The 13,408-nt window shown below is 38.7% G+C and overlaps 1 protein-coding gene across 1 annotated transcript in view; it reads left to right on the forward strand.

Moving 5' to 3' along the window:
* The window catches only part of SASH1 (SAM and SH3 domain containing 1), a 600,683-nt gene that overhangs the window by 539,029 nt on the left and 48,246 nt on the right, over positions 1-13,408 (forward strand). The window contains exons 6-9 of the mRNA XM_067293544.1: positions 6,312-6,352; positions 7,910-7,987; positions 9,293-9,405; positions 11,139-11,240. Of these exons, the coding sequence (XP_067149645.1) occupies positions 6,312-6,352; positions 7,910-7,987; positions 9,293-9,405; positions 11,139-11,240 (334 nt within the window). The remainder of the gene's footprint in view (positions 1-6,311; positions 6,353-7,909; positions 7,988-9,292; positions 9,406-11,138; positions 11,241-13,408) is intronic.

A 13,408-nucleotide genomic window follows, 5' to 3' on the forward strand; every position in this document is an offset into this window, starting at 1 on the left:
AGTTAGGGCTTTCGCTGAGGTTGTCAGCAGGCAGCCAGTGAAGCCACAACAAAAGTGGATATCTGCATGCTTTATTGTCTCTGTAGGAGAAACTATTGACTGAATCTCTTCTTAAAGGTTTGCTACAATGGGTGTGCTGTAGTAAACCCAGTCACCATCCTGTGGTGTAAACTTGAACTCCAAATCAGCCTAAGGCAGGGAGAGTGCCTGCAGTTCAGCTTTTCCATGTTCCACAGTGTTTTTCAGTGAAAACAGCAATGTCTTTAAAAAAAAGGCTTTCATTTTGCAAAAGAGTCCATGCAGGCCTAAATTCTGGTCCCTTTGATATGCTGATCTCCTGCCTTTTGCCAGTAATTTTTGACAACAAATTTCCTAATCCTCTTCCTCTGAAGCCTGCAGACTGCAGGTCAAGATTTGAATGTAGGAGGTCATTAAATCGTTACTCCAGGTCATGGATGTGAGGGCTTAAATTCTGTCATATTTGATTCTGGCAGCTTGTCAGGGTGCTGAAATTAACTGTGGCAGCTCTCTGTGAGCTCATCTGCAAGGAAACAGGAGCACTGCTCTGACGGGGACATGAGGCAATGGGAGGGAAACTGAGAAAACAGAAAACAAACAAACCCCCCATATCCAGGATGCCAAAGGCTGCACTTAATTAGTGAGAGAATTAGTGAGTTCCTTTCGGGTAGGTTAAAAATGGAAAGGAATATTGGAGGAGAAAAGAGGAAGAAATAAAAGCCTGCTATACTTGAGATGTCTGTGTTTAAGATGTTTCTTTATACCCTGTGCTTGCAGGAATCAAAAAGAATCAGTGAATGTGTATGGCTCTGTATTCACTTGTTTGAGGTCTGATTTAGTCAGAGCCAGATTATTCAGGCTGCCTTTAAGCAGCCTCCCGAAGAGAAGTAGGGCAGGAAACTCCCACAATAGTCCTCACAATGGGAGTGAGAGGCCAGCCAAGCGCGGCCTGCAACACGTGAGCAGGGAAACCAGTGTGCCTTTGAGCAGCTGGAAGAAGATTTCGATTCTGGTAATTTTGTATTAGCAAGCATGAAGGGCTCTTTTCACAGGGAAGCCAAACTTGTCGCAGCTAGTCGACATGGCAAGTAATACCCAATGCACACAGAACGGAGAGGTGCGTTGCATTTGCTACGCTGCTCCCCGCTCTTTGCTATCAAAGAGTTTTTAGTTGACAATTATCTGCCTCCCGGCTCGGACCCCTCAGTCACTTATTAAATACTTGAAGTAGCACCCTTTGCCTGCTGCCAGTTACTGTACTGAGCTTATGGAGCCAACGTGGTTATTTCCATGTCGGTCATGGTAGGAAATGCACATAGGCACACAGAGCCCACAAGCAGCTCAGTGTTTGTTTCCACTGAGAAAGTTTTGACCTGCTTAAAGAGCCATTGCTATGGAAACCTAATGAGAAGATAATTGAATGAAACGTCTTTGCTTTCCATCTCTTTCTCACACTGGTGCCAGCAAGGTCAGAACCTTGCAGGCCTGCTTTCTGTTCAGGTTCATGCAAATTTGATAAAAATACTAAAGGTCCATTTTCTTCCCTGTGCCAGCCTCCAGTTAGATAAATTATCTTGTATTCAGTCAGAAGCAGTTATAGGTCTGTCAGTTTTTCATATTAATTATGTGACTGGGCCATTTCTAGTGCACACAGATAACCAAATGGCTTTGCAGCAGAGCCAGTGCAGGCTTTTGTATTGGTTTATTTACCACTATGAATGTGAATAAAATTTGTAGATTGAAAATCCCATCCCAGGCATTTTCCTCAATGGGTTATAAATAGTCATTGGGAAGAAATAAGAGGGCTAGTATCAGTTTGTTGAAGATCATAACGGTAGTGGTTTCATTATCAGATAGTGTTATGCACCTGTGGATTTTATGGTGCATAAATGAAATGTGGCTGTGTGTTAAAGCACATCTGCATTTAAAATACTTAGTGGTAAAACAAAAACCCATCAAAAATCATGTCATTCTCAGCTCTCATGTTTGTTTTCTTTTGAGAATGATGAGCTTTTGAAAGTCAACAGACGCATTCATAAAAGCAGCACATGGTGTCATTTGTTTCCTTTTCCAATTCTGTAATGTACCAGCACAAAGCTATTTCACATCTCAGGGCATGTATGACTGCATGTCTTGTAAAATCAACTACTGTGTATGCACGATAAGCCCTGGCATTTTTCTATCCGAGATCAGAATCAGTCTGGAGTTAACAGGTAAAGCTCTAGCCCAGAAGCTCAGTACAGCCTAGTTAAAAGCCTTCTTTATAGTCAGGTACTGTCTCAGTGGGCCTGTGTCGCAAACGTGTGTTGGTTCTTCCATGTACTCTGATTTCTGGAGCCCATCTCCAGAATTCGAGAGGTAATTTGTGAAAGGAGGGAATGGTTCGGTATAGCAAGGTCATTCCAGCTGCCGAATCGAAAGATAGTTTCGAAGACCATTTTGCATGCCTGGCTTTGCATATAAAGGTGATGAACCTACAGGCTGCTAAAAGAACTGGAAGTGCCCTCCAGAGGCAGCCCTCGTGTCCAGCTCTTTGTTATCAAAAGCATCCGGTCTCTTCCATATCTTTCAAGGACCCTCTTAAAAGCAGTTAGGCCTTTTACTGCTTCTCTCCCATCCTCTGCCTACTGTTGGAAGCTTGTCCAAATAGGAAATTCTAACTTCCTCTTTTCTAATTTCTTTCCAGCTTATATCTACTTGTTCCTGTGCCTGTTGTATTAACAGGGAATAAATTAATCTTTTTGCAGCTTTCAGTTTGACAAGCTGAGCAGGCAAAACTTTTCCAGCCTTCTCTCTTAAGATAACCTGTCCTTTTCTCTGGCTCTTCTAACAGCTTTTATGCTTCTCTCTTCTGGTTTTAATCCATCTTTCTTGAACATGAGTAATTACAATTGTACAGAATATTTCTGTATATATTCATTCTTCATGCTGCCATTGGAATTTCTCATCCTTATGCCTTTTAGGATTACAGTGGGTTTTTCTCAGTCATCTTTTATCAGCTGGTATCCTCAGGTACTCTGTTATTTGCAACTGGCAAACTTCCAGTGTTTGAAAGATGCACCTAATTTTGTGTCACTGAGTGTTCTGATATAATATACTAAACTCCACTGAAACCATCATCTCTCTAAGGCTGGAATGTAGAAATATTTTCTGTTATTCTCCAAAGTAGCTCCATGTTTAGGTATTCTGTTGTGCTGCTTTTTTTTTTTAGTTTCAGCTCTGTGGCCCCAAGAGGACCTAAGTACAGGCCTAGAGCTGGTTTTTAATTTGTGAGATTAATGGATTAAAGTTTTGACCCATTCTTAAGCTCACTTCCAAAGATTCTTCACTGATAAGAAAATACTCCTCCCCTTTGGCCATAAATCTTTTTTCTCCCTTCTTGTCTGAGCATATACCCATAGATTTTGTCTGCTATATGCTGTGACAGAGCACATTTCATGTGAAAGCTTGCTAATGAAGTTGTACATCAGACCACAACAAAAATGAAGGCCTCCACAGTGGAGTAATGGCATTTGGCTCCTTTTCAGACACGCAGTGCTGAAACTTCTGCCAAGTGTCACTGCATCATTAACTTTCAGTACAAGTTATCAGTCTATGAATGGAAGAGCACAAATCACTTTCAGTGCATGTTCACAGAGGAGCTGCAGGTTTAACACAGTAAGGGAGTGTAATTGGCAAATCAAACATAAAGCAACTCCGAGGTACCATGGAATTTTTCACCAGACATCTAGGAAGTAAAATGCTTGATTGATTTCACTGAGGATTTTAAAGAGTCAGAGTTGCCTGGTAGAACTAAGAAGCAAATGCCTTATCTTATCAGGCTGTATGTGGTAGGTTTTGTCAGCATTTCTATCTTTTAAGACCAGCTGTTAGCATTTTCAAGGTCAGCCCAGACATGGAAGATTTCCTCTTTAGAGAATGCATGACAGGATAATCAGAATTTGCATCCTCTGATGAGACTCGGTATAGTTTTCAAATCAGTTATAAAAGAGAAGGTGGTCTGCTTGCTGTGGATACTTCTCTTCTCCTTACTATGTTTAGTTCAGGAACATCAGAAGTTTGCTCCTACCGCTGTTCCCCTTCTTTGGTAACCAGTGTGGGACGGGCTGGTGGCTTCAGGCCAATTCCCAGTGAGCAGATGCCAAATGACAAACATTGCCACTACACCTGCTACTTATTTGCATCACTGTTGGCAACTACAGAAGAGAAGAAAAGGATTAAAATGGATTTGGAGGTTGAACCGCGCAAGAGATTGCCTCTCCAGTTTGAGGCTGATTTTACTGATGAAGCAAAGTTCTGATGATTGATATATTTCATTTCTAAGGATGGTGATTTGGTGAATTTAGTGGATACTGAGTTCATGTAAGATAAGTGGAATAACTGTGTTAGCTTGATGGGTGAGGTTCATGCCCAGGTGCAGCATGTTAATAGGATCAGTTTTTTTAGTTCCATCAGAACTTGGCTTTCTTTTTACTTTGTTGTCTCCATACAAAAGTCCACCTACTCTATATCTGGTGTCCCTTTATTTAGAATATATCGACAGCTTTACCTATGAATAGCAAGATAAAATCCTAGCCCTGTTGAAAGTCTGTATTAATTTTGACACTGGGTTTTGGGGGGATTTTACCCCAAAAGTCTGAGGTTTTTTTTTTCCTCCTGTGTTTGTATTTAGGCTTCTGAAAACTAAGCATTTGGCTGCAAATTACCTGTGTCATTAACTTTTCCCCTCCAAGGGTAAACTTTTGTAGCAAGGAAATTAGTAAATGTCTCCTTCTATCTGATGCAGTCCAAATCTGATATTTGGTTGCTTCAGTTGGTGTAAAGCTTTTGCTAGATTAAATTTCTAATCAGACTGAAGTTGAAGGTGGTGGCATTTCACAGCTTCACTGTGCCAAGCCCTGTTTGCCTAGATGAATTACTAAATCAAACTGAAACTTCATACTCTCTCATTTCCCCTTTAATGATGTCTTTGTAATTGATGAGTGTGTTTTTCATGGTTACAAAACATTGGCCAGTAATTGCTTACATCTTTTAAAATTTGAACTGGTTTAAACTAAAATTTTCCTTCGAGCGACTTAGTGAATTTATCAAAAACTCTTCAATGCCCTCTTCTGGGAGTCTAAGAAAATGCAGGGAGCCTGTGCAAAACCTACAGACAGCAACTAGAATATGCCATATACATATTATGTGACCTCATTCAGAGAATGATTTGGCTTGAGGTCTTCTTGGTATGCTGGCGTATGTATGTTTCCATTTTGCCTGGACTCAGTACAGCCAGAGCACAATAGGGCATTGTCATGTAGTAGGGTAGAGCTCGCAGAGCAGAATCACTGCTGTAGTGCTTTGCACTTGGAGCCTCAAGCAAAGCTGTTGAAGCTGGCATAAGTCGTTTCACTGGCTTGGCTCAGCTTGGTTAAATAGAGAGTCCCATAGGAAGGCTTCAAAGAATTTCACAAAATTTGGTAATTTCTATTAGCTCTGTTTATACAGACAGAAAAAAGGCAGCTGAATGGGGTAATGTTGGCTCGTCAGAGATCCCACAATGAACTGTTGGCACAGAGTTGAAATCCATTACTGAAAACTGGTTCAATGAGCTTAAAGACTGAGGAGAAAAGATTTACTTACTATTTTGGTGGGTTGTTTGTAAAATCCATGTTCTGCTGGAACAAGTCTCTCTAGCTAGCTTTTGAGTAAAAACTAGTGGGAAAACACACAGATGGGAATCAGAAGAAAGAACCTGTAGTCTCCTGCCATCTATGGACACTTCATAGGGTCTGGACACATTTTTTTTGCCTTGTCTTTAAATCTATACTCCTCTCTTCCTCACAGCAGCTTTCTGAAAGTTTAATGAATGAGTATTTATAAAGTATTTTCAGATGAAAGACAAATAGGTTAAAATTGTTATACAAGTAAGCAAATACCAACATCCCAGCACTTCAGTTTCTAAGGCAGCCAAAATACTATTTTACAAATGAAAAGGGAGGAAGTATGTGAAAAAGTGTTTTTCTGAGGGGTCCCTAGACTCCTTTGGCTTAACCATAGGTTTCCGTCAGTGTATATATTTCTATGCTGGTCACAAAGGGCTTGTTTCAGAGCTTTCAGAGGGGAACTAAGTTAATGTGGTCAGACCAGTGGATTCGGTTGCTGTTTCCAACTTGCTGTGTTGGGAAGAAAAGGGAAGAGAAAACAGCTCATGATATATTGTTTGGAAACTATAATTTACTCAAATCAGACTGCTCCTGTGAAATGTGAGAAGTCTGCATCAATAAGTCCATTTCTCTTTTATGTTCTAGGCTCTCTGTTCATAAATCAAGTTCTGAAGAAGGCTCTGTAGGTCAGTATATTTCATTTTATTTGATACTTCTATTGAATTCTTAAACAATTTTTCAGTTTTGCTTGTGCTAGGATGTGAAGAGCTGAGTAAACATAATGCCAGCAGAAGTCAGCAGCATTTGGGTGTGTGGGGATGGTGAGTCTTAACAGCTTTAAAAATGGGATGTTGGGTCTCTCAGTGAGAAACTGCCCAACCAGAATTGTCATTTCATAAATATGCAGCTTTTGACTTGTTCTACTGAATTTCAAATGTTAGATCACTGCTAGCCTATTCATTTATATTCTGAAAGCTACCACCAACAGTGAATAACCATTTTTTTTTGTTATTCTTGTTAATGTCGTGTCCGAGTCTCTTTGTTTCTGAAATATTTTGCATTCTTAAATATGTATTTGTTTTCCATTGTATTTCTTTCTTTTTTTTGACTTACAATAGTTAGTTCAGATTGTTATCCTAACTCATTAGTTAAAAAATCCAGAATTTTATCAGTTTATTTTGTTCACTGAAGAGTGAAAGAAAAACTGCTTTCTTTTAATTTTTCTTGAGACATCACAGTGTCTAATTTGGAGCTATATTTCAGAGAGTCAGTAAATCCAGTTTTAGTGCTCCTAGGGCAAGATCCAAAATGCTATAGTCATATGCAGAAATGCAGTGGTCCAGTATAAACTACATTCATCCGAATTTTTCAAAAGTGGAGTGATGAACTAGTTTGGTATCGGTAGCCTTTCTGCCAGATAAGGCACACTATGTTCTCTTGCAGATGGCATTAACTTTATAGCATGCACCCTGGCTAGTTCAATAGAACATAATTGTATGTCCTCCCTTGATCCAGATCCTGTTTCTTTTTTAAAACAAGTATTTCTTGGTCATCAAGCACTACGCAGATCTGATACTAACGGAGATGGATTCCCAGCCTTGTACAGTACTGGCACACAAAGTACAGGAGTCACAGATACAGCTAATGATTTCATAAAATTTCTCATGTCAAGTAGCAAAATGTGTGTGTGTATGTGTGTGTGTGTGTGTACATATATATATATATATATATATAGGTAGACACACACACACATATATATGTATATAAAGTATTTGTTTTCTGTATAGATATGCACACACACGTTAGAAAATTCCTTATCTGACTTGTGGCTTAGGCTACAAAATTGTGATTCAGCTAAAGAGAATAAACCAACAAAATATTTCAAAAACACTTCCAGGCTTGATATTAACAGCTCAACAAATATCAAAATGAATGTAAAATATTTTCTTTTTATAGTTCAAAATATGTAAGTTACTGACTTATCTCAGTCCTCTATAGCATTGGCAATCATCAAAGAATGTGCATTTCCTTGGAACAGCTACATCAGCATAGTTCTAGTACAGAATACATTAAGAAAAACAGAAGATTTGGGGATTCTTTATTCTTGTTTTCGGCTTAGAAAATACAACTTAATGCTTGAAAACTTCTCTAGTGTTTACTAATTAATGTTTTTTTTTCCAAAATTCTCCTTCCCCTTCCCTTCATCCCCCCCCCCTTTCCCACTTTCCTTTTAGGGAAAGCAGACTGGAAAAAGAAGAATAAATATTTTTGGCAGAATTTCCGAAAGAACCAAAAAGGACTAATGAGACAGACTTCCAAAGGTAAATCCTTTTAAGGACACACAACCTATCCGTATAAAATATAAGGAGCAAACATCACAAAAGAGTAAAATTCATTTGTAACAGTGTGGCAGTTATGGGTCTGTAGATATGCAAAGCTCAGGAAGATGAGTTGCATTTTGCAAGGCTGAAACTGCATGAAGCTGGAGGCTTTCATACCTGATGGTACCTGTGTCAATGACGACATGCGTGCGCACGCACATACACACACACATGCACACACGCACTTGTGTGTTTATAAGTAGTATGTGTAAATTAACCAGATGCTTTTCCTTCTGATCCTGACTTAATCTGAGTAACATTTTGTAACTTTGACCTATTTACTTTAGGCCTAAACCCAGCCTTTCTCTCATTGCAGGAAAAGCCACTACAAGAAGGAGTAATAAAAGTGCATCTGGTGAATAGTGAAAATGTAGAATCCATTCCACTTAAATTGTCAGGTCTCTTTTTCTAGTGCTTCTCAAAGATACAGCTGTGCATTGCTTTAAGTATTTTTCTTCATGAAGAAAATTCCTGTTTCCCCATGTGTATCTGTTAGGTCCTTATGTTGCAAACAGATGCTTCCCCAAATCACTATGACTGTGTTCAAATAGATTGTGAAAGATGACAGGAACCCATTTATGAGGTTGAAAAGGGGCACATTTACATTGTCAGTTAAGCATGGGTCCTTGTCTGCTCTCCAGACAAGTTCTAACTGTCCATGTTAACATGCCAAACTCATACCGAGAGGACAGGTCCTGGATTTGGGAGCCCAAACACATCCAACACCTTGTGTCAGCTCAGTTGCCGGTTCCATAGTCCGGACAGATTGAACAACGTGGCCTGTCCTCAGCTGGGAGGGCTCAGCACACCATTCCTGGAAAGGCATTGCATATTCTGTAGCAACAGACTACAGTATTCCTCACAGCTAAGTTCAGGACTTCTTCGGCATTAGCACTTTCTCTTTTCTTTTGATTCCTGTCTCAAATGACTTCAGGGTCGATAACCACCTGATGATTTGGGTCACATTTTGTTTCTCCTTGTCATGATCTCTTGATTTCAGTGTCAAAGTAGACTTAGTTTTGTAGCCCTAATTTACTTAGCTTGTTGATAAGCTTATCATTGTCTTGTTCAGTTACACAGTTCAAATCGTACTATGAGACTGCTCTGGGGAAGGTCTGTTCTGGCCAGTCAGATCCACATAGGAACCAGATTCCAGGGCACTGGGTGAAATCCAATTTCAATATACTCCTCTCTCCATGCATGACCTCTTACACATGCTTGTTATCTCTTTCCTTTTTCCTCCAGGAGAGGATGTAGGTTATGTGGCCAGTGAGATCACAATGAGTGATGAGGAACGGATCCAGCTGATGATGATGGTCAAAGAGAAGATGATCACTATTGAGGAGGCACTTGCTAGGGTATGATATGTGCACATTTCAGTTTCCTTGAGAAAGATACTTTAGAATGTAGGAAATGGCAATTTGGAGTTTGCAGTTGCTCAGAAAGGATAGGAGAAGGGGAGAAAACCTGCCTGTTTATCCCATCTCACTAGATAATATAAATTAGATGGTGATTTCCTTGTTTATAGGAAAAGTGAGATTTAGCTAACAAAAGATGGGAGTCAGCTCAGCCAAAAGTAGATGTCTGATGTACAGCAGATGAGTTGAATCCTAAAAGCTTTTACTTCTCCCCACTGGCTCTAAAGGGAGCCAGTCAGGGAAAAGCTCAAGTGTAGACATTTACATTGCAAATGTCTAAAGTTAAGGGAGATGAATCCCACCTTTAGTATCTCTTATTTTTCATACATGTTCATAGGTTTTTTTAGAATAGTAAAAGAAATGCTTCAAGTGTTGCTGGGGTTGCCTTATTTTCTTCAGAATGGATTTTCTTCTTACGATTTTTGTGCTACTTATGGCTAAAGGGCAGTTTGATCGAAGACTTCCATTTTCATACATTAAAATTTTATAAAATACTAACTTTTAAGCTGAAATTTATTCTGCTTGTTTTTTAGCTGAAAAGGTGGTGTTTTGTTTTATTAAGCTTCAAGAAAACATATTCAGCCATTTTTGGCATTTGACATCAAAATGAAAACAGATGTATTTTTTGATAAATACAGTGGCTGACACAACTGTTTCTTTACAAAATCTGAATGTTAATGAACCCCAGGAAAAATAACGATGAAGGATTGTATTTGTGTAGCAATAAGGCTGAGATTTTAATTGTTCAGGAGCTGAAGGGTCACTGTTAAAGTTTCCCTACCACTCTTGATTTTATTACCATGTGCAAAATACTGTGATGAAACACACAGTATTCTGTATAGGCACCTGAGGCTCAGAAAATATGAGTCTGATCCTGAATTGGTACTCAGATAAATACTCTTTACTTATGCATTACATCTTGAAATAGATTATCATAGAAGATAAAGTTCTGTTGTCTGAAGAAAATAACCCTTTGCTGGATATCACATAATGAAAAAAATCCAAAATTATAAAATTAACAAGAGGTAATATTGAGAATTCTTTGACTTCTCTGCTGTTGAAAGTTTTATGGAAAGAGGGTTGCACCTGATCTATATAGTTCAATACATGTACTGTTATTGATTCCCTCTAGTGGTCTGAATTACTAGCAGCAACTTTTATTTCTGTGATGTCATTAGTTCTTGTCTGGTCCTCTGGACAATTTCACTCCAGTGGGATTAGTTTTTATGTCTTAAGACTTTTATTGGAAAAAGAGAAAGATGGTCTTTAGTTTTATGATTATGAAAGATCTTGTCTCTCACTGTAGATAATTTTCTTTATGAAGGAGATAAGTAGACTATTGTGATTTAGTTTGTCCAGTGTAACTTGTGCTTCTGAGATGGAGATGTGTAACATGCATCTTGTGAACCACAGTTCATCAAAATTCAGTGTTTACAGATCACTTCCTTTAAAAAAAAAAAAAAAAAAAAAAAGTTGTCATGAAAACTCTTTGGATTCCAAAACACACGAATTTCAGTTTAAAAACAAGTGAGAGATGCAATGCAAAAGTTCTGAGTTTACCAGTTCCACAATGATAGGGAAAAAAGCCTGAAAGGACATTAATTCTTGCTTTTTTATGAAGATTGATAGTTTCTTCTCACTGGAAAATGTTACTCTGTCTTTTCAAATTTCAGCTGAAGGAGTATGAAGCTCAGCACAGGCAATCAAGTACTGTAGATGCTACAGACTGGCCTGATGGTTCTTACTCGACTTTTGATGGGTCTTCCAATTGTAATGTAAGTACCTGTCCTTCTGATACAGCTCTACAGTATCATTTAATATTCTATGGCTTTTATTGCTGTCCAAAAGTAACCTGTTTTACAATGGTGATTTCCTTAATGGCAGCTTATGCACCATTTGACCTTGTGCTGCTGCGTTCTGTCAGCAGAAAATCTTTAATGTGAATTTAAAATCTTCAAGGTCTGGTGTTGTGGGCAAAGATCAACTTTAACTGTATATATAATCACTTTTTTTTTTAATACAGTCCTTTGTCAATGAGCTTTTGAAACACAAGTGATACCAGGTGAAAATAGTTGTATTCCAAAACGCACAGAAAAGGCTTTTTAGATTGTTTAGAGGAAACTTTTACACTTTACTTCTCAGTTACTCTAAATCAGCAGAGTTTCTCAGGCCTTCCTAGAGCTTGTTGATGCATCCTAGCTGAGGGTCTGACTAAGTCCTATCTGCCTGCTGCTTTCAGACAGTTCCAGCTCTTCATTTGCTGACTCTCAGCCCAGAGAGTTTGCAGCTTTTGCCAGACCCATAAACAGTAAGGCTGCTTTCCTCCCTCATTTTTACTTCCGAGCTGTGTAGCTTCTCTTGTTTTTATGGACACCAGACAGTCTTTGTGTCATGCCATAATGAATTAATTATTTTTTCCTTCCAAATATCTTTATTTTCACTGCGTAGTTTATTCCCCTTCATTTCTCTAATTGAAAGTTCACAAATAAGTCTTACAGATGAACACACTGGGCTGTCAAATCCAAGCTCTTTGTAGCCCATATAATTGAATCATAGGCCTCTGAGCCCATTGATTGATTTATTTATTTTATTGTCAATGGAATTTCCTGCTAAAAGTAGCAGACAGTTGGCATCTCCTCCCTAAATGAAGAGAGGAATGCTATGTCATTTTATGAGATGCATAAAATATGTTGTGGTAGAGAAAGATTTTCTTGTCTGTATATTTAAAAAAGAAAGAAAGGGGAAGATGTCCATCTTCAGTTAAATGGGAGAAGAGGTGGATTGATGTTGCCTTATACTCTATTCTGATATGTCAGAAATGTGGGAGGAATAGGGAAGGAAGGATCCTGACTCCTCTGCACTGGTTGTTTATCTAGGTAAAAGCTGTCTTGATCTATTCCTCCTTAGTATTTATAATCTGAACTTTCTCCCGTTAAGGCCTTTGGCTAAGGTACCTGTAGCATAAGAGCTTGGAAACTCTTATTCACCTTGGTCAGAGCTCAGGGGGATACTGAGTTGCTCTCTCAGGTCTTATGACAGTGGTTTACTCTTGTGTTGAAGTTACTGAAAGCTGTGCATACCTCTGAGGACAAAACGTGACTCAGTATTTTCTCCCTAATGGAATGACTTGGCATCTTTTCTCTGAAATTGTTTTCCTTAGCTGTCTTTACGCTTTGATCCTAGTTGCATCTCTCTGCTCTTCTGGTAAGATTTTAAGCATCTTCCTGCTAAGTTCTGTATGGGTTCTGTTATTCCATAGTTCTAAATGCCTTTGAAGATTTTTGCCTTTGCTGTTAATTTTTATCCCAGTTGCATTTAACAGAAGCTGTGAAACTGCGTACCTTCAAGGGAAAATCAGATAATGTGCAGAAATGAGGTTTCATGTTGGAACAAAAATCAGCTTGGCTTCTTTTTTTGTGGCCCAAAAAGAAACTAGGGTAAACTGGGGTGAAAGACTTTGGGCTATACTTGCCATGCAAGAGGGAGGAAACCAAGGAGTGCAGACTATCAGATATGTCTAGAGATAGGGCTTGTGTTCACCCAGACTGCTTTGCCAAAGGACATTTCTGTTAATCTGAAATGACTAATTTTGGAAAGGTGCAAAGATACTTCTGTCTTCAAGCCCTTTCTTTGCCAAATAGGTTGACTTTCAATGCCATTTGTGTGATTTGTACAATGAGATTTTGGAAACTGAACTAAAATCCACCATATTCATTTTATAGAGGCCATGAAGCAAAGATGTTTTTCCATATTTTAAAAACATTCTGTTAGATAGCCTTTTGTCTTCTAACCTCAGAAAGTAGTTTAAAATATCAGTCACTGAAACTGAAATTTCTGGTTTGAATTAGAAGTCCTTGGGCAATGCTCTTCTGGTTTTGTTGGCATTTTTTCTGTTTTCTTGTTTTTTTCAGTTTCATGGCCAAACTGTTACTAGGCAGATTTT

Source organism: Apteryx mantelli, chromosome 3 (assembly GCF_036417845.1).
Source record: "Apteryx mantelli isolate bAptMan1 chromosome 3, bAptMan1.hap1, whole genome shotgun sequence".
Taxonomy (NCBI): Eukaryota; Metazoa; Chordata; class Aves; order Apterygiformes; family Apterygidae; genus Apteryx; species Apteryx mantelli.